This window comes from Triturus cristatus, chromosome 7, assembly GCF_964204655.1.
Source record: "Triturus cristatus chromosome 7, aTriCri1.1, whole genome shotgun sequence".
NCBI lineage: Eukaryota > Metazoa > Chordata > Amphibia > Caudata > Salamandridae > Triturus > Triturus cristatus.
The window spans coordinates 1,679,225,510-1,679,247,596 of record NC_140590.1 but is presented as its reverse complement, the minus strand read 5'-3'; the positions used below and the strand labels follow the sequence as shown (position 1 = coordinate 1,679,247,596).

The following is a 22,087-nucleotide window of genomic DNA, read 5'->3' as shown; positions in this document are numbered from 1 at the left end:
GCAACTAGGGGAGAGGAGTTGGCCTAACGGCTAGGGCTCTCGACCTCCGACATGGGGAACTGGGTTCGAGTCTTGGTAATGACGCTGATCATCCTGTGATTCGGGGCAAATCACTTAATCTCCCCATGCCTAACAAAAAAAAAATGAATATGTGTCCTCATGTAATGTAACTGGCGCTATGTAAAGCGATTGGATTCGGGTAAAGTTCGCGCTATATAAAACTCTGCAAAAAAAATAAGTATGAAATAGAAGTAACAACATTATCTCAGTGTCAAAAGCAGCAGCCCACTTACCTATCTGAATAAAATACAAATCTGTGATCTGCGTGTTACATGATGTGCTTTGCAGCAAGCGCATTAACCCACCTTGCTACTTTGAGTCAATACTGTGATTGGACGAAACCCAGACCTCTCGCCGAACGGTGTTAACCACCAGAGTTATCTTACCGCTATTATCCTCCGCTTAAAATTGCTGGGCACACAATAACCCCCGCAGCAGGTATCTTAACCCTATAAGATATTTTAAAATCCAGCCTCCTTGCGACCATTTGAATGCATTAGAACAGGTGTGCTGTCACGTAAGTCCTTGTTGCCAATTTCTTTCCTACAGATTCTGTCAGGCTCTGCTTTTCCAGCTCCGCCCCTCGTGACTCCACCCCCTTTCCTCTACCACACCTAGACCCCCAATTTATGGGTTCCCAGAGTCATTTTTTACCACCTCCAACACTGACCCAGGCACGTTTTTTTTTTTTTTTTTTTTTTTTTACAAATAAGGTTCTGTCCCTTATCACAAACACCCCCCTCCCCCAACCTCCGTTTGCCAGCTTCCTCTTCGCCGACCGTGCCCAAGGGCTGAGGGGATCCAAAGGATCCTCGGAAGTGCTCGCGTTTCCCCAAATGGTTGCAGTTGGAGCTTCGTCTCCGCCTTCCTTCTTCCATGTTTTCTCCTTCTCACCCCTCCGCTTTCTACTCCTTCCTCCTGTGCTCACGTCGTCTTTTTTTTAGACACCTACTCACGTTTTATCTCTTTCTTCTCACTCACCCTTTATTTCCTCCCTTACTCCACTGTTTTGGAATTTTCGGCTCAATCATCGAGTGACTAAGACCGGGGTTTTCCCGGAAATCGAAAGCAGTCGATCTATAAATGCCTGTTCCCCGGCCTGTCAGACCCAGGAGCAGGGAGGAAGAGGGCGAAAGACCTGGGTTAGGGTCCTCAGACTAACTGGTGGAAGAGAGCCCTCTAGCTGCAGAGAGTGGGACAGGGAGACAAACTGCTGCCCCATCCTGAGAGACAAGGGAGGGAGAGGGCAGGGAGACCTCAGACCCAGGGAGAGGGAAAGGGAAGGGTCCGCAGACTGAGGGGTGGACAAGCGCCCTCTACCTGCAGGGAGTGGGCCAGAGAGACACACGACACCTGATACTGAGGGACAGAGCGGGCATACCTCACAGTGAGGAACAAGGGAAGGACCCTCCAGCTGGGGGACAGGCTGCATGCTGAGAGGCCAGGGGAAGGACAGGGCGAACTCATACTGAGGGAGGAGGAGGGAGACAGAGAGAGAGAGAGAAGGAAATAATTCCCGTACTCTGAGACCAGGAGTGTGCAGAGAAACAATCTTATTACTGAGGTAGAGGAAAGAGGGCTCGTATCAAGACCCCAAAAAAGGGAGTAATTTCTAATCGTATCTGGATATTCCACATTTATTTTAGCAGGTGCTGCTCCCATAACACTTCCCTCAGCACTTCACAGAATATGGTTCTATCATATCACTGAATGTCTCTTTCACGTCACAATATTCTGTGTTTCAGATCATGGTGTAGTCCGTGCCCTATCCCAGCACACCCCACAGTCCTATCACAATCCCATCCACTCCCCATCGCAGAATAGATCCATTCCAATAACAATATAGAACTTTCTCTTTCTCGCGATAGCTCCACCCATACCGCAACTGCAGACCATTCCCCCTCAAGTATTGACCCTATCACGATATCGCCAATACCTTAGCACAGACGCTCCTTGTTCAGATTGTGACAGACTCCATTCCCTCTCACCTCACGTTATAATCCACACATATCACGAATCAGCTCTCTTCATATCGTGATAGAGTCAGACCATTGGCGTCAAAGCTTCTCCGATTCGACGACCTAGCTGTGCTAGTGACATCACGAGGTCACTGGTCCTGCTGTCTTGACATGATGCCGGAAGTGACATGCAGAAAGCTCTCCTTGTTCCTGGTACCCATAATCGTCCTGGGCTCAGTGTCAGGTAGTCCTTCCTGTGCCAATGAAACGCAGTACCAGCTCAGCGAGGGGCACTGCTGCTCCAAGTGCCCACCAGGTGAGCATCACAAGGTCCCGCTCTATACCAGGAGGGCCACACACCGATGCCTTTTCTTAAATGTTTGAATGTCTCCTCTGCCAGAATCCTGTCTCCCTGGTACCCCTCCTCTGGTATTGCTGTCTACCTCTGAGTCTATCCATCGTTCATGTGCTTCTCCCAAATGCATGTTCCTGTTTCCATCACTCGCCCCTCTGTGTCAATTCTTTGCTTTCGCCTTCCCTCTTCCCCTGCTGTCTCTCTATCTCTTCAACAAACTTCCCTGTCTCTCACCATTAATTCTTACTCTTTCTTTTCCAGTCTATCTCCATCGCTCTCTCGTCCCTCCATTCAATTTATTTTCTCTCTATCCTCCCCTCTTTTTTTGCAACAAAGCCTGTCTCTCTCGGAGCATTATTCTTTTCCACCCACCCCCAGCAATTGGTCTCTCTCCTATACTCTCTCCCTTTTGCACTTTATCCTCTGTGTCTGTATTTATTCTCTGTTCATTACCCGTCCTCTGTAACTGTCATTTCTTCTCTGTGCATCTGCCCTTCCCTCTTACAGCTCTTCAGTTTCTCTAACACCCACTCTTTAGCATGACTCGACACTCTGCTTCCTTCCTCCTACCTGTACCCATGCCATCTCTTGAGCTTCTCTCAGCACATTCCTAAATATTCTCTCACTCACTCTACTATGCAGGTCACTACATGGTCAAGCGATGCACCCCTCTCCAGGACACCGAATGCCGGCCCTGCCGTCAAGGAATTGCATTCAATTCCAATTGGAATACCAAATACCTGTGCCAGCCGTGTCGCCAGTGTGTGGGAGGTAGGTGCCCTTCATCCTTATCTATTTACAAGAACCTTTAGCCTACTCTGCACACAAATCCCTCTATACGATTGCGCAAATGTCTGTCATGTTTCTGACAAGGTTACACAAATCTTGGAAAGCCCTGACTCATTTGCTCGGTGAATCAAACTTAAAAGTGGGACAGTCTGAAAACCAGACGACAGGATTGGTATAGTGAGTCATTCTTCTACAAAGTTTGGAAATACAAAATTCTCCTCTGGCATGTTAAGCCAGTGCCTATTGTTGTATACGCCTCCAGCAATTGCCTCGAATATAATGTGCTGGGTCACTCACTTTTCACACCCCAGGGAACCCAACAAGTCTTAACTTGTTATCTCCGGTGTAAACTTCCAGGCATTCTATTTTAAAACCTGCTACAATGTATCTTTACCCAGTAATATTGTTACTAATGTAATATTGTCTCATTTAGTAGTTTCATTTAGTAGACCCCTCATGGCTCTGCCTTCCTTGTAGAAAAAGTCCAGCTTTATGTGGAATAGATCCATGTGGGAGCAGGTCTTGGTGCGAAGTGAATTCTGTAATATTTTCTTGCCATAAGTCTCTTGAAAGTTTGTTTTGCCATTTTATAAACTCGAACTATAATATATATAGATTTTATCTGCAGAAATGTAAACCTTATTTCGACTTGCTGAGTCCTACACTGAATGCCCTCTGTCCACCCAGCTCAGGAGCACACATGTAACAAGGGAAAGAGAATATTGATTGGGTGGCATTTCAATTTACATTTTTTGTGAGGTGTTTGGATTATTTTTTTTTAAAGTAACTGAAAGTAATCCATATTATTTTGTCTACCAAACGTAACCTGATTACCTATGTGGGTAAGGCTGTTTAAACTGGAATACTGTTTTGCTTAAAAGTAACTTAAGTACTCTTTTGTCACATTATTTAAAAGTAATTAGATTACTTTATTGTGTCAGCTTGTTTAAAGTAGCTAGCTGTAGGGCGGGACCCTTCTTCTCACAGCGTGTGAATCTGTGCGAGACCGCAGGATGAGAATATGTAAACACGTGTTCTGTTTTCATACAGTCCATGGTGTGTTTATCTTTAATGACGCAGGAATCTGACACGTCAATCATTCTGTGTCAACGTGTTCACGGGCACTGGCTTTCGACCCTGTGGAGGCCACGGGAGTTTCGTAACGGTACAAGTATTTAGTGACAGAGTCGGTCCTTTCCAAGATTTGTGTAACTTCGTCAGAAACATGACGGACACTTGCGCAATCTTATGGAGGAATGTGTACACAGCGATAAGGCACAGGAATGTAGCGTGCAGCCTCGCACAGCCCAGCACAGCGTGAACATGAGCTGTGCGGGGGGCCTGTTACAGAACGAACCGGCAGGGGGCGCTGCAGCACAGAAGGTCTTCTGGTAAACGCCGCTTTATGAACAGTCTTTGCCTAAAGAGTAATATGAACGCATGCAGTGCAGCAGCCCTATTATGGCAGCGGACCGGCCCCATCCCAGGAGCACAGCCCTAAACCATGATGCGACCAGCCCCGGTTGTTTTAATGCAGCCAGACCATTTGCTATTAATCACACACTGAGTTGTCAGAGTGCCCACGGTTAAAATATTGGTGTGATATTTTGTGCAATATAGTTCGATAGCTCACTGAGTTGATCATTTAGAGGTCAGTGCAAATCGCTCAGCTTAACCCTTGTTTGGCTGTCTCTGCCCTTCTCTTTCCTTGAGTTAGATAATATCTCTAGATAACAAACAGGTCTTTGCAGTAGTTACTATAAATAGGTGATCAACGATAGCTATCTACAAAGTCTTCATGCTTCAGTGCTGGAGCTGTAGACTCGTAGGGTCACCTGCAGCTCCTTTTATTCTACAAGGTGGAGAGCAGTTCTGTTCAAGTGGCCACACTTGGAACCCACACCCTCCTGCCAAACTCCGAGAGACGCCCGTCAGAGTAAACAGACATGCACCAAACCCGGAGAGACGCCAATCAAAGCAAACAGACATGCACCAAACCCGGAGAGACGCCCATCAAAGCAAACAGGCATGCACCAAACCCGGAGAGACGCCCGTCAGAGCAAACAGACATGCACCAAACCCGGAGAGACGCCCGTCAGAGCAAACAGACATGCACCAAACCCGGAGAGACACCCGTCAGAGCAAACAGGCATGCACCAAACCCGGAGAGACGCCCATCAGAGCAAACAGACATGCACCAAACCCAGAGAGACACCCGTCAGAGCAAACAGGCATGCACCAAACCCGGAGAGACGCCCGTCAGAGCAAACAGACATGCACCAAACCCGGAGAGACGCCCATCAGAGCAAACAGGCATGCACCAAACCCAGAGAGACACCCATCAGAGCAAACAGGCATGCACCAAACCCGGAGAGACGCCCATCAGAGCAAACATACATGCACCAAACCCGGAGAGACGCCCGTCAGAGCAAACAGACATGCACCAAACCAGGAGAGATGCCCATCAGAGTAAACAGACATGCACCAAACCCGGAGAGACGCCCATCAGAGCAAACAGACATGCACCAAACCCGGAGAGACGCCCATCAGAGCAAACAGACATGCACCAAACACAAAATGGGAGAGGATGTAGCCTAACGGCTAGGGCGGTCGATCTCAAATCTGAGGAACTGGGTTTGAGTCTCGGCAAGGACACTCAACATCCTGTGATTCTGGGCAAATCACTTAATCTCCCCGTGCCTAACAAAAATTAATGTGTCCTTGCGCAAGCAACTGGTGCTCATGTAAAACGGTCTGATACCCAATACCTTTGGGTCAAGTTCATGCTATATAAAACTCCCCAAAAAAATTCAGACGCCCATCAGAGCAAACTCAGAGACGCCCGTCAGAACACACAGACATGCACCAAACTCAGAGAGATGCCTGTCAAAGGAAACAGACACACACCAAACTCAGAGAGACGCCAGACAGAGCATACAGACATGCACAAAGGTCAGAGATGCCCGCCAGAGAAAACAGACATGGACCAAACTCAGAGATGCACGTCAGACCAAACAGCCATGGACCAAACTCAGAGACGCCCGTCAGAGCAAACAGGCATGCACCAAACCCGGAGAGATGCTGGTGAGAGCAAACAGACATGCACCAAACCCAGAGAGATGCCCGGCGGAGCAAACAGACAGGCACCAAACTCAGAGATACACCTTTCAGAGCAAACAGACATGCACCAAACTCAGAGAGTTGCCTGTCGGAGCAGACATGCACCAAAATCGGAGAGATGCCCATCAGAGCAAACAGACATGCACTAAACTCTGAGAGCCTCGTCAGATCAAGCAGACATGCACCAAACTCTGAGATACCCTTCAGAGCAAACAGACATGAACTAAACTAAGAGAGTCACCAGTCAGAGAAAACAGACATGTACCAAACTCAAGAGAGACGACTGTTAAAGCAAACAGACATGCATGAAACTCAGACACCCGTCACAACAAACAGACATGCACCAAAATTAAGAGAGATGCCCATCAAAGCAAATTTACATGCACCAAACAGAGAGACGCCCGTCAGAGCAAACAGAAATGCTTCAAACTCAGAGACGCCCGTGAGAGCAAACAGACATGCACCAAACTCAGAGAGATGCCCGTCAGAGGAAATTGAGATGCACCAAACAGAGAGACGCCCGTCATAGTAAACAGACATGCACCAAACTCAGAGAGATGCCCGTCAGAGCAAACAGAAATGCACCAAAGTCAGAGAGACACTCGTCAGAGCAAACAAACATGCACAAAACTCTGAGACGCCTGTCACAGCAAACAGACATGCACCAAACTCTGAGATGCTCATCAGAGCTAACAGACATGCACCAAACTCGGAGATGCCTGTCAAAGCGAGCAGACATGCACCAAACCCAGACACCCGTCAGAGCAAACAGACATGCACCAAACTCAGAGAGACGCCCGTCAGAGCAAACAGACATGGACCAAACTCAGAAGCGGCTGCCAGAGAAAACAGACATGTGCCAAACTCAGAGAGACGCCCATCGAAGCCAAAAGACATGCACCAAACTCCCAGAGATACTGATCAGAGGAAACAGACATGCACCAAGGTCAGAGACGCCCGTCAGAGCAAGCAGACATACACCAAACTTTGAGACGCCTGTCACAGCAAACAGACATGCACCAAACTCAGAGAGACGCCCACCAGAGCAAATAGATATGCACCAAACTCAGACACCTGTCACAGCAAACAGACATACACCAAACTCTGAGATGCCGGTCAAAGCAAGCAGACATGCACCAAACCCAGACACCCGTCAGAGCAAACAGATATGCACCAAACTCAGAGAGACGCCCGTCAGAGCAAGCAGACATGCATCAAACTCAGAAACACACCTGTCAGAGCAAACAGACATGCACCAAGGTCAGAGATGCCCGTCAGAGCAAGCAGACATGCACCAAACTCTGAGACGCCTGTCACATCAAACAGACATGCACCAAACTCAGAGAGATGCTCATCAAAGCAAACAGATATGCACCAAACTCAGACACATGTCACAGCAAACCGACATGCGCTAAACTCCGAGAGACGCCTGTCGAAGCAAACAGACATGCGCTAAACTCAGAGACGCCCATCAGAGCAAACAGACATGCACCAAACTCCGAGAGACACCCATCAAAGCAAACAGACATACACCAAACTCACAGAGATGCCCGTCAGAGGAAACAGACATGCACCAAGGTCAGAGACGCCTGTCAGAGCAAATTGACATGCACCAAACACAGAGACATCCGTCTGAGGAAACAAACATGTGCCGAACTCAGAGTGACACCCATCAGAGCAAACAGACTTGCACCAAACTCAGAGAGATGTCTGTCAGAGCAAACAGACATGCACTAAACTCTGAGACGCCTGTCAGAGCAAACAGACATGCACCAAACTTAGAGCGATGCCCATCAAAGCAAATTGACATGCACCGAACACAGAGGCGCCTGTAAGAGCAAACAGACATGCACCAAAGTCATAGACGCCCGTCAGAGGAAATTGACATGCACCAAACAGAGAGACGCCCGTCAGAGCAGACATGCACCAAACTCAGAGACGCCCATCAGAGCAAACAGACATGCACCAAACTCCGAGAGACACCCATCAAAGCAAACAGACATTCATCAAACTCACAGAGATGCCCGTCAGAGGAAACAGATATGCATCAAACACAGAGACGCCCGTCAGAGCAAACAGACATGCACCAAACTCAGAGAGACGCCTGTCAGAGCAAACAGACATGTACCAAACTCTGAGACGCCCGTCAGAGCAAACAGACATGCACCAAACTCAGAGAGACGCCCATCAAAGCAAATTGACATGCACGAAACACAGAGATGCCCCTCAGAGCAAACAGACATGCACCAAACTCAGAAACGCCCGTCAGAGCAAACAGACATGCTACAAACTAAGAGACGCCCTCCAGAGGAAATTGACATGCATCAAAATCAGACGCCCGTCAGAGTAAACAGACATGAACCAAACTCAGTGAGATGCCGTTCAGAGCAAAGAGACATGCACCAAGCTCAGAGAGACGCCTGTCAGAGCAAACAGACATGCACCAAACTCTGAGACGCCCGTCAGAGCAAACAGACATGCACCAAACGCAGAGAGATGCGCATCAAAGCAAATTGACATGCACCAAACACAGAGACGGCTGTCAGAGCAAACAGACATGCACCAAACTCAGAGACGCCCGTCAGAGGAAATTGACATGCACCAAACAGAGAGACACCCGTCAGAGCAAACAGACATGCATCAAACTCAGAGATGCCTGTCAGAGCAAACAGACATGCACCAAACTCAGAGAGACACCCATCAAATCAAACAGACAAGCACCAAACTCACAGAGATGCCCGTCAGAGGAAACAGACATGCACCAAGGTCAGAGACGCCCGTCAGAGCAAACAGACATGCACCAAACTCACAGAGACGCCCGTCAGAGGAAATTGACATGCATCAAAATCAGAGACACCTGTCAGAGCAAAGAGACATGCACCAAGGTCAGAGACGCCTGTAAGAGCAAACAGACATGCACCAAACTCACAGAGATGCCCGTCAGAGGAAACAGACATGCACCAAGGTCAGAGACGCCTGTAAGAGCAAACAGACATGCACCTAGTCTCTTCAGAAGTTAACAGAAAAACTAGAATGTTGACTTTTTTTGTCTCTCTTCAAGCTCTGTATGTAAGAAGTGTAGGTCTTTGTGTGCCGTGTAAGTATATATGATTTGTCTATCGGTTTAATTACATTAATAACCATTTATTTAGCACTTATTAAATCGTTTTTATAACTACTCAAATTAAATCATGTTAACCACTCCAAAATATTGACAGCTTAAGACTGTCTAATCTAACGCCCCACAAATTACACACAACTCTTTGGTGCAGGAGCATTGCTCAGTGAGCTATAATACTAAGTTTGTACCTTGCAATTAGTATATGAATCTCTGCAACAAAGGCGTTAACCCGCTGCACTACCTACATAAAATACAAATATGTGATCAAATATGCTCTGAAACAAGCTCACTAACCGGTGCTGCTATTTTATGATGCTTCTAACTCGATCATGGAATTCACTCATATATCTCCATCAAGTGCATTAACCACTAAGTAACCCTGGGTTCCATCTTGGAAAACAGAAAGAAATGTGCATAAATCCAATAGAGGTGTACAACGTTTTAAAATACAATAAATGATGGCCGCCTGGTTAGGAACAGTGCTCCAACCGCCACATGATCCGAATTTAGGACAATGACGACCAAGTTGAGCCACTCAGATGTTCCCTAGTATATACGCTGAAGCACATCTTGAGAACGCTTTTGTGCCTTAAATAAAAGAGTAGGCGTCATTTTCAACAGTGCAGTGCTGCCTGAGATAGGCTTGATGCAAACCAGTACTCATAAAGTGCGTCCGCTGTGTCTCTTTTCAGGCACTACATCGCTTTGTTGATAACCGTAAGTGGCTGCTGTAAATGCACCGGTGGGCTACCATGGTGAAGGCCAGGGTTACTGCCCCGGGACCACAGTGGGCAGGTGAGTTGGAGGTTGTTATGAGAGGGTCAGGTCCCGGGTAAGGGGGTAATACCATAGAGGGTGGCTCAAGGAGAACGAGAGGTGCGGTAGTGGGGAAGGGGAAAGACCAACATAAGGCAAGGTGAAGAGAAGGACATAGGGAAAAAGCGCACTGTAACCGACGCTCTTGAAAAGCGCTCTCAAAGAAAAAAGTAGTGCAGAAACAGTGCACTAAGGTGGCCGTGAGAACGGTTTAAAAGAAGCTGGGTGGTGCACTTGGGGAGGGCGAAACACCAGAAGAGGCCTGACGTATGCACGCCCTTAACAGATGGGGAGAATGACCACTGTAGCGACGATGGTGCCAGCCAATGGGAAGCATATGAGCGGGCAGAAGCCCACAACAGTAGATACAGCATGCCTCGGTTCAAGGCAGAGTAATGCGCGCCGTCTAGATCCGAGTCCTAAAAAATATGGTAGTTATGTTATTTTGTAGGTGCACATGCATAATAGAGCCTTCACACCCCTAATAAATGACGCGCCTGCATCATGGCACCTTTTTTAAAGCTTGTCACATGCTGCAAAGCACCTTGCTGATGCTGTTCAGCAAGACTAAAATTCAGTTCCAAAGCCAATAGGTCTCAAAAGTGGGATCCATTCTTTTCCAATGTGTTTGGATGGAAATGTCCTCGGCATTGTTGTGTACATATACCCCTGCCCTTAGTGCGCAACTGTACTCTTTTCTGGATGCCTAATGCTGATTTTTGTTGTCATAGGCAAACATGGACCATGCATGTGCGCCATGACATAGGCCTGTCTCACGGACAGTGATCTTGTAGGAGCGGGAGGGGCGCCCTAAGCACAAACCTCATAGCGCTGGAAGGCTACTGCCTGCACCAGGAATGAGGCAGCATGAGAGCGGTGGTGACAGTATACCGTGTTGTGATAAGGAGGCGTGGACAGGTGCTTATTAACCAGTGTTGCTGGAGTGAGGCCGACATGCTCACTCACCTTTCTAACGTTCCGCTGTTGTGTGCTCAACTCCCCCTTGGCCTACATCAGTTAGATGTCGAGTGTGCGCAGCACAGGGGTGATGCCTCTGCGCTGGGTGTATGTGGCCTGGGAAGGGTACAGCACAGGGATAGAGCAGTGCTGTGCAGTGTACGCATGGTGAGAGCATGCACTGGGTGTATGTAGACCAGGCAGCATTACATTAAATTATTATTATTATTCAGATGTGAAAAAGCTCATTGCTGCCCCAATGGGGCTTCCCAGCGCTAAACATAAACAAAAAGGGGAAAGGACAAACAAAAAGAAAAAGTCTCTCTTATTTATGCCAAAATAATTTTTGAAAATATCAGTTTTATACTACGTTTATGTTTTTAAAAAACAATATATATATATATATATATATATTTATACATATATTTTTAGTTTGACCAAGAGCATTTTTAGGCAATATGTGCTATTCAGCTTTGTGCTCGAGAGTCTATTTTATTAGTCATGTTTGGCCAGTTTGAATCGTTTGTGTTCTCATCGCAGAGGCTCATCTAGTTCGAGCGTTTTTCACTTTTGCCTGATTGCTCTTTTTATTCTATTGTCTATCATCTGTTCCTTGTGAGGTTGTTCTTTTATGGTTCTCTGTAAACCGAAATAAAGAAATTTGATGACTTAGAAAAGACATACTTTTTAAACTTTACGAAAGAGTTGCATATGCGCAGCTTTGAAGGGAAGGAATTCCACAATTTCAGGCCGAAGTAGGCAGAGGAACGACCACCTCGCCTAGCTTTATGGATTTTGGGAATTACTGCAAAATGAACATTACTGGAGCTTAAAGTCCAACAGGTATGATAGGGTTGCACGACTGACTTGAGATGAAGTGGTTCTGATTTTGTCATGCCTTTTTAACATTTAACAGAGCGCCTTGTACTGAATACATTAGTCATTTGGGAGCTAATCAAGATGATGGGATGTTTTGGAAGGTGGTACAGGAGACGTGCTGCTGCGTTCTGTAGGACCTGCTATCTCTTAGTAAAATAACGAATAAATAAATAATATTACCACACTCAAGCCTTGAAATAATCAAGGCCTGCACGCATGGTCCTTTGTGAGGCAACAGGAAGAGGCCAGAGTATTTTCCTCAGAAACCTAAGGATAACGAAGCAATAGGCTGCCACCTCCGTGCCCTCTGAGCTATGACTCGTGTTTACTAACATGTACCTTACCCCCCCCCCCCCCCCCCCCCCCCACCCCCGACGCCTTGACTGCTCGACCACTGCTACCAATGAGAGTCAAGTGCAGAAAGGATACTGTGCTCAGTGGCTCAGAATCCATAGTAAGTCGGGCCCCAGGACATCAGGAGTAAACGGCCTCAACCAACACGGTTGGGCCCAGTTACGCCTCCATGCTCGGTGGCCCTCTAAAACAATGCTTGATTATTTTGACAATGCATCAGCAAACAAGCATTTTCTTTTTTGTTGTAGATGTAGAACAGCATCAGCAACAAGCATTAGCAAAGCAAATAGTTGTGTGTTGGCATGACGCGGCTTGCTTTCAGCCAGGGCTTTCAGCGGAATGAGAAAACCGTGTGGTGGTCTCTCAAAGGGGCGTGGCCGATGCAATTAGGGCATGTCTCAGAAAGTAAGCTAAAATTCTGTGCTTAGCATAGTGTGCCGCCCGACTGGTAATTTGCTGCTTCAGTCATTGCATCCAGATATATAATACAACAAGTAAAATAACACCTACAACAAGCCAGGACTATTGGCTTTGTCAGTGGTTGTTAGGTGCATATGATAAATAAGCAGCAACAACTATGGCTTCCTTGTATAGAATATTGAAAATGCTTCAGTTCTGAAATGAGACTGTGAAAGAACTTTAAGGAGTCTCTGAAATTATCTCTAAGGCATTGCAGGGTGGCACTGATGCAGAGTTGAGATTTTTTTTTCTTCATCCTAAGGGCGAGGCCAAAATTGAGAGTCCGATAGGGACCCGACACAGCACATGCTTTTTCAGCTCCGGCAGGACCCGGCCCACTTAAAGCCGTGCTTTCAGCTATACCATATTTATGGGATCAGAGAGTAAACGTTGTTCACTTACAACACTGGGATACCTGCAGCAGCCGCATTAACCCCATCTGGGACCAGGCCATGCCTCAGGAGTCCGGAAGGTAAATCAATGTAGTCGAGGTGTTTCCACGCCTCCCTCCCACTTTCGAGGCACGGCAGCCTCGAGATCAGAATGCAGGCAGTTTCTTTGCCCGCGGAATACCTCGCGTCACCTTCAGCTCTCAGGCATGACTTGCACAGTAACAAGTGACGCGCGGGACAAGAGGCGGCGCGTGACGGTCCTTCCGTACCTGAGGGCGGGCACTGCAGCATGACGCCCTTGCCTGGCACCGCCACCGCTACCTTGATGAGTGGGCGGACTTTCTTTGCTGGCTCTAATAATAGGTACGCGGCGCCGTAGGCATTGGTATCTCTACGTCGCGGTCGCCCCCTTTCCATGTCAATTGTTTCAGGAGTCAACCCCAAAAGCTTTATTATCGTATATATTCGATAGGGAGGGCCGGATGGCGGTCTCGGTTGAAGAGCGCTGGCCGTGTTGGATGTGGGTCACGGTGACAGAGTATCAGTGGAACCGGAAGGGAGGGACCGGGAGTGAAGAGTCTTTGGATCCCATTAGGAGTGCACTGGGTAAACTTCGCCTTATGTGAGATATTTTGAGGTTTTAACTTCTGAGGCAGGTCGTGTGCATTATCTAACAAAGAAAGACATAAAAATCACTTTATTTTTCTCTACACTTTATTTAGCTATGCTTAGCTTTACTAAGCGCCTTGAAATGCTGGCGCTTTACAAATTAATGCCGTACTGAATGGCAGGGTGTGCTGCGTGCCAAGTATGAGGGGAATCGTCAGAAGATGTGTGCGTGCCAGCATCACAGTACTAGGAGAGGTACCAGGTTGCTGGTTGACGTGCATTGACCCAACTGTGTGCCTTGAGTGTGAATACTAGTTCGGGGGGGGGGGATGGGGGGGGGGGGGTGAACTGGTGCAGCATCTCAGGACTGACGCGCATCGGCACACCTGCGTGTGTGGGTTCGAGCTCTGGAATGGGAAGTGTGCATTGGTTAAGAGTGAGTGAGGTACATTAGCAGAGTTGTGTGTGAGATTTTGTGTGGTAGAAGGAGTAATTTACGTTAGGTGCTTTTGCAGAACTGCACCTAACTTCAATGACTCGAATAGTGAGATATGATGCTGGTCGGGGCTGAGGTACATTGGCAGAGCTTTCTGTGAGTCCTGGTACTAAGTTGCAGAGGTGGGCAACAAGCCAACAAATTGACAGGGAGAGCCGAGCTAAGGGTTTGGCTCGGATCTTAGAGCCTGTGCGCGAGCCGAGCCCTAAAAAAATTTCTTATGTAAACCCTACAGCAAACAACGCTACATGAAATATGAGAGTCTCTTCTAATTTGAAAAAATACGCAATAATTATTACATTACAAATGGGTACGGTTCGTTGTTTGTAGGCGGGGGAGGGGTGATTTGTGCCCACAATCACAGGAGCAGACGCCGAGACTCAACCTGGCTCCCCCCTAGTACCAAAGTTGACCGCTCTGGTCATAAGGCCACATCCAGGGTACAGGGAGGCAGGCGCCCAAAAGTCCCATGAAAGCTCGGCTCGTTATGGGATCGAGGTTCTAACTGGACCTCGAGCTTAGCCAATGCCAGGACTCAGGCTCGAGCCTGGCTCGAGCCTTCAGTGGCTCGCCCAACTCTACTAAGTTGCTTCAGGTCGGGGCAGGGGTTCATTATCTGATCTGTCTGTGCATGTGTGGAACTGTAGGTGTGCTCTGGGTCAGGACTGAGGTACACCAGCGGAGCTGCGTCCGCCCTGATACTCATTCTAACTAAACACCTGGTTCTCTCTCTCCCCCAGTGCTGGAATACCGAAGCAAGTGCTCTCTGACATCAGACGCCCTCTGTACGTGCAGGGCGGGGCTCTACTGCGCCACTGAAGACTGCTTGCTGTGTTTAAGTCCCCGCGCACAAGACTCAGGTGAGTTTTGGAAGGCACTAGACGTGGCGAGGCGCTTGGCGTAGAAAAGAATGTAACCAGCACTCTGTGTAACCTGCCCTTCTCTTACCACACGCCCTTTTAGCTTCATGGATGTGTTCCTACTCCGGGACACAGTAATTGCAATTGCCTAGCGCTCTATACCTACCTTCCGAGGTGCTGAAGCGCTTTGTCAAACGGAGGGCATACTACTGTGGAGGAGTGCTTGGGTGGAGGGATGTTGTACTCGCTATGGGCTTTTGTGGGACGGTTTTCAGTGTTGCGTGTGAGTGGCTAGATTTGTGCGTGAGAGGCTATAGTGATGCGTGAGCGGCCAGAGTGGTGTTCTTATGGTGTCGTGGGTTGCGGCGCTTAACAGTGTGATGGAGGAGGCTGACAAACACCCCGGTTTTGGAAGAAATCTAAAGTCACACACACAGCCACCCAATGCATCTTCAACAATAATGAGTAACAAGCATTGGCATAGCCAATAGGTCTCGCCTTTGGGACCTTATAAGTGTTTAGCCATGCAACAGTTGCATAACTAAATACTTATAAGGTCCCAAAAGCGCCTGCCCGCGCACACGCACTGTAGCTCTAGGCTGGCCTGGTAGCACTTTTTGGAGCCCTCTCAAAAAGTCTCGCCAGAGCAGCGCATGCGCTGGGTCAGGCGAGACCTAAAAATGGTAAATTGCGCCTGAATGCTACTCACATTACCAGTTAGTGATAATGCCTCGCTCCTAGCTAACAGGGGCTTCCCTGCATCCAGTTTCCACTTTCCAGACCCCTGCTCCATCCTTTGAGGGTGGGATGTCTCCATAGTGATGGAAAGAGGTCTGTCTCCATAAGATAAACTAAAACTATAACATTGGCATACCATCCATACCAAGACCAAACAGTCCATCATGCATGTGATGGACTGTTTGGTTTGGCATGGATGCTGTGTGTGAAATGTGAATGAGTGTGAATTGCATGACTGGAAGGGTGGGAGGTTGGAAGTTGTCTGAATAAACCAATGTTATACATTTACTATTGTATATTTAGTATGTTTGTGACACATATAGTATAAAGAGAAGAAAATAGAAAAATACATTTGAGAAAAAAAAAATATATGAGAATCTCTGTAACCTGTGAAAATGTTTTTGTGGCCTATACATAGATTGCTGACTCTATTTTAGGAAGCTTGATTTGGAGGTGGGTTTTTCCTCTGTATGCCTTGACTTAATTTCCCGTCCCGCTCCAATATTATTAATCTCTGGGGAACCTCCCCATTAACAAAAATGAGGGCAGTGAGTGTACAGAGGCACGCTGCAGGTATTGTGACGGAAAGTATAAAGAGTCAATACATTTTCTGTAAGTGAGGTGAAAACAAAACCTCAGGTGACCCAATGTGAGGGGTTTGTGGGGCGCAGGTATGTTTTAGGCTCTTTACAATGAGTTCGAGCTGAATCTTTCTTGTTACTCCATCTCCAGGACTCCAGGAACCACAGACGACACAATCCGGAAACCAAGCCAGGAAGCTCAAGCCCAAAAAGGTGAAAAATTGTTTTTGTATCTCAATAAAGCTGAGAGGGAGAGAGAGCAGGGGGAGAAGAGAGCGATGGATGAAGGAGCTAAAGGGAGGGTCTGCGTGAGGAGTGGTACAAGAGTTTGGATTTTTGGGATCAGCGACACCATATGATCTGATCCCTAAATCTTCCTTCCTCTCACTAAGACAGAACCTGGAGCTATTATCTTGTTAGAGACAATTGGCCATATGCATGAACACATTTTCCCATAGACACATAATGGGCACAACCCTTTGATGCATCTGGCCCAAAGAGAGGAAATATGGGAGAAGGAGGGGAGATAAACATACAGGAAGGCAGAGGCATCTTGATGCAAAGGGCTGACAGTAGAAGACCTCAAAGTCTGAAAGCGTGTGGTTACCAAAATATCTCCAGAGACACCGTATTATTATTGATGGTAAGACTCCGGAGGCCTCTCATGGTTTGTAAAGAAGAGAACTGGGAGATATGGAGTGTTGTTGCACTGTTTGTAAAGATGTAGCTAGATATTAAAACACAGCAGGCTACAGGGTCAGATTCAGGAAATCCAGGGAGCAAGTCCCACAAAAAGATGAAATGAGAAGAGGAGACACAGCAAGCTTGAGAAAGGGAAGGATGCTTGCAAATTACACATGTTGGGTGTGGTGAATTGCACGGCTCAAACGACATGCTACTTTAACTGTTATTAGGCAAAGGGTGAATCACAACACGGACTCTTAAGCTGACCTCGTATGCCATAACCCAGAAGGAGATGATCCATGCTGGGGTGGAAGAAGCTTTATTTGCAGAACCACCAAACGGTGGAATGCCTTACCGCTTCACTTAAAGACTAGTCCCTCCTTCAGAAAGAATCTTAAAACCTGGCTTTTTAACTTATTGTTCGGTTGTCTTTCCTCTTTTTTTTTTAACTTCTCCATTAGACTAGCGCCAAGACGCCCATGGGCAATCGAGCGCTTTATATAACCCATTTTTATTTCATTTAATTGTAAACCTCATGTCCCTTTGGTGATGCCAGCTGCTCTCACAAACCTTCCAGACACCTCTGCTTTGCCAGACAACTAATTGCACACATCCCACACATACAGAAAACAAGATCCAGGGGTTGGACCATCTCCAACATCGCTCATAAAGTGTGGAACGACCTGCCACTACACACAAGAGCCTCCTCCTCACTTCTTGATTAACGTAAGAAGCAGAAGACCTGGCTTTTCGAGTAGTCTCACTAGGCCCTAGGTGTGCCTAGACTCACACCTGATCAGCACCAGGATACCCTCCCGGGTGATAGTGTTCTCTAGAAATATGCACAACATAACCTTGGGTGAGGCTAGATCAGTCAAGATCTGGGAACAAGATAGTCTGGAACTGCTGCGTTCATCACTGGGAATTAAATAACTGCTAGTCGCCCCTGTTCCCTCTCATGTAGCCATGAGACAAACACATTTCACCAAAATCATGACACACTACAGTGAGGCAGCCTCAGGCACACCATCAAGAGGACGGCCAAATGGGTCAGGATAAAGCAACCGATCAGCACAGCCGGTGAGCCCTGGATGTAGACAGCCTCCCTAAAGCCACTCCGGCTGGACCACATGAAAGCACTAGAATTAGAGAAAGCAAATCCATCCAGAAAGAAAAGCACAAACCATATCAGTCGCATGCATGAAAGAAGCAGACTCTTTTGCCCATTGGCCAGCCTTTGACCTTTCCATGGGCAAATCCTGGGACTAACCACGAAGCAGCCTGAAATCCACCCTCCAACTCAGGGATCCCATCACAACACTAGAAAAGGGACCCAACACTGAGACATTGGGCAGAGGAACAATCACTATAAAAAGCAAAAACAAGATGAATGCACTACTGAGCAGGCAAAACTAGTTCAACTGCTATAGGACTGAGAACCCAAACCATTGCAAAAGGAATGGACCAAGTAAACAAGATGCAGCCTTAGGGAGGTCAGGGGTTGTTTTAAAATGGTGAGGTTAACAAACCCTGAATGTCAAGATAATACATGGAAGCAGGGTGGTATTGGGTATCGGCAAATCATTTCTATGCTGCTATGGCAACCATTACATGCATGACCACTACTCTGTATATTGCACACAGTTCTCTAATGTGTTGGTAAACTGTTGAACCTTCATTGTTGAAAAGAAAATTGGAGCATTGTGGTTGGAAACTGAAGGGCAAAAATGGAAGTACCTAGTGGAATTGTGTTGAGCAGTGTTCTATGTAAACTCTGTGATTGCTCTCAGTTTCCTCCATTCATCTTGGTGCTGGGCAACAACAATAAAGATAGTCCTTGGTGATTCGATTTCCTCAATTTCTACTATAATCTTTGGGTGGTAAGTTGTGCCTTTGTGGCCTGGATAGTTGTGAGGCTTGATCATTTTCAGATGAAATGACTACCTCTATCTAAGATCACCCCATCTAGGAGAGCATTGGGCCAGACTTGCTTCTTCCAATAATATTGCAGCCAGCTCAATGGCTAGGGGTAATTTTGGGAACAGAACAAAGTTGTCCTATTTGCTCTAGAAGTCAACCACAACCAATAGAGCAGTCTGTTTCTCCACATGTTGAAGTCATGATGAAATTCTTGTACACCAGAGTACATGGATTGGTTTGCTTTTATCATAAAAATAAGTAAATCCCATGGATTGGGGATTGGTTTGTTGCATCCTGGTGCCCCCTAAGTTCACGTGTTTCTGAACTTTGTTTTATATAGGTCTCCCAAATATAAGGTATTTATTTATTTAACATTTCCGTCTGTATTTATCCAAATTAATTTTTACCGCCACCATATTGGTATTTTTCCATATTTATTTTGTGTTTTGAGAATAAATTGATTTGTAAATGATATATTTCCGCATTTATTTAACCGATAAGCATGCACTCATAGTTTGATGTCTTTCATGGTTTAGCTAATTAAGCCGTCAAATATAACAAAACACGACACCCACAGGTAAATATTAGCATTATATACAAATATTTGTTACCCTATGCCTGTATTTAAGGACATTTAATTCTGGTTTTCTAACTCTCCATGATGTCTGTCCGCTCAGCTGGAGGTCTAGCATTCACGAAGAACAGCATGGAGAGTCACTCACAAAAAGCACAATTTTCTGTATTTTTCCGCTTTTAAAAATAAATACAGATAGGAAGCATGCCAATTTCTGTCTGTATTTATCTGTAAAAATCAGTAAAAACAGAAAACTGGGAGCCAAAGTTGTATACCTGTCCTTGACAGCAAGGAATGGGGCAAAGTGGGGCCAGAGGGATTGGTGAATTGGTGAAAGGGAGACTATCAGGGCATTCCATTGAAATGACCTGTCAAAGATAAGAACTGGGGTCAGTGGCTGAACCAAGGCTTGAAATAATGGTGTCGGTCTTCTATTCCTCAAAGAGACGGAATGTTTGATATGCGAGGTTGGAAGATGAGCTTCAGATTTCCAAGTGCAGCCTTGGAAGTTACCCTTCTAAGACTGTTTCATCTTTTCTTTGCAGGCACGGCCCTCCCGGAAGAAGAGAGGCAAGCAGCGGAGGAAAGGACAATCACGACAGTGACTACTCTTTTCTACTTCACAGACTTACCTTATGGATGTGATTTTACGCTTCAAGCTGAAAGAACAATTGAAGAAACACGGTGAAAATATGACGGCTGTCTTCTAGGACATTAGTCAAAAGACAGATGCTCAGAGATGGCTGCCTTACGTACCAATGGACATTGAAAGTAAAGACTCCTTCAACATGTCTACCTCTTAGGACATCGGGCTGAAGAACCGGCCAAGGACTCGCATTTAAACAGCATCTTCCCCAGATGTAGCCCTTTCTGAGCACTCATTATGTAGACTGAGTCCGCTCCGGCAGTAAAATCAGATGCGAATACTCTCCCGCCTTGAATCTAGGGACCCAGGATCTCCAGCATGGGACATGAGAGTCTCCTGAGCCTCATTCATAGCAGTAGGCACTTCAGTGGACGACTACAAAATATGTTTATTTGAGAAGGATGGTCAATGTATATAATTTACTGCTTATCTCTCAGCATGATTGTGTTGATTCATATCACAGAGGCCTTAGTTCTGACTGCCGATCATCACCCGGATTTGATTTTGGGTGCAGGACCCAATGGTATCTTTGAAAAGACTTGGGAACATTTACAACAACTTTCTCTGGAGTCACAATAAGGTGGATCATGAAAGCCTGAGCTGTGGGAACTGCCACAGGCCGTGAGTTTTTAGTTGAAGAGTGTGTGTGTGTAAGTCTTGAAAAAATATACATAAGTAAACATGTTCTGAAGGGTTTGTATCTGGAACTGGTTTTTTCATTTTTTTCATAAACAGCATTCCCTTAATGTCTCATTCATCCTAGTGAGTGTCTTGATGTCCCAAAATCCAAGTATTTCTTTTCTCCCTCAGGATCACATAAATCCCCAGTTTCCCTTTTATTGTGAGAAATCTCTGTACCTCTCTTCTTCCTCCTTCCTGTCTTCTTCTCTTCTTTGTAGAGGTGAGCCCCAACACCCTTTTTCTATTTTCTATTTTTCTCTTTTCACTCATCTTTCAGTTACTTCTCTCTTACCCACCCGATGGATTTCATACAGGCAAGCTGTCTTGGCCAGAGGTAAGATGGGGAGGAGATTCCACCTCTGACTCCACCTTCTACCACCTTATCATAGATTGGGGTGTGGTCGCTCGACCCAAGTCTGTGACAATGTGAGACACAGTTACCTCCCGCTTCAGGTAGGCCCTCACAGCCCCCGCACCCAAATCGGGTTTCAAATTCTCAGACCTTGGCTGCTTGCTCTATTGTGGGCATGGGAGGTGTAAAAAAAAAAAAACACAACACTTCAGGAAGGCCACATATTTAACAAGTGGTTAATGTAAAAATAATTAATTGCAGTTATCATTTCAATGAACTAGCTCATCAGCTCAAATCCAGTTAGAGCATATCATGCTAAAATCCATACATCTCAAACATATTGTTTGCATTTGTCTCTCCATACAAGTCAATGGAAGTGTGGAAACATGATAGAAACTAGCTAATGAGCAGTAGGCAGGATCTGCTCTCTAGATGGAATGCAAAAAGACCTTAAGAGAGATACAACAACATCAACAAATGCTTAGTTCCCTATTCGCACTTCTAGCTGTCAATTCTCAAAACAAAGCTCTGCTTACTACACAGTGCAGGAAAATGTGGGATTGTACAAACCTGAATAAAATGATTTTGTGTCCTCTGAAATGCATGAAACCTTTCAGACATATCAAAGTTAATGAGTTCTTTAGGTTAATACACTAAATATAATAAACAATATTGAAATTCAATCA

The 22,087-nt window shown here is 46.3% G+C and overlaps 1 protein-coding gene across 1 annotated transcript; it reads left to right on the top strand.

Moving 5' to 3' along the window:
- Nucleotides 1-771: 771 nt before the first annotated feature.
- Nucleotides 772-21,075, top strand: CD27 (CD27 molecule). Its single transcript, XM_085619802.1, has 5 exons — nucleotides 772-2,334; nucleotides 3,016-3,144; nucleotides 15,106-15,225; nucleotides 16,696-16,757; nucleotides 20,268-21,075. The coding sequence occupies exons 1-5, from the start codon at nucleotides 2,190-2,192 to the stop codon at nucleotides 20,325-20,327; spliced, it is 516 nt and encodes a 171-aa protein (XP_085475928.1). The 5' UTR covers nucleotides 772-2,189; the 3' UTR covers nucleotides 20,328-21,075.
- Nucleotides 21,076-22,087: the final 1,012 nt, after the last annotated feature.

Excerpts from the sequence above, each read along its gene's own strand:
- CD27 (XM_085619802.1), top strand. The coding sequence starts at position 2,190 with ATGATGCCGGAAGTGACATGCAGAAAGCTCTCCTTGTTCCTGGTACCC. Across the intron at positions 15,226-16,695 it reads TCCCCGCGCACAAGACTCAG|GACTCCAGGAACCACAGACG; the intron begins GTGAGTTTTGGA and ends CTCCATCTCCAG. Across the intron at positions 16,758-20,267 it reads GGAAGCTCAAGCCCAAAAAG|GCACGGCCCTCCCGGAAGAA; the intron begins GTGAAAAATTGT and ends TTTTCTTTGCAG.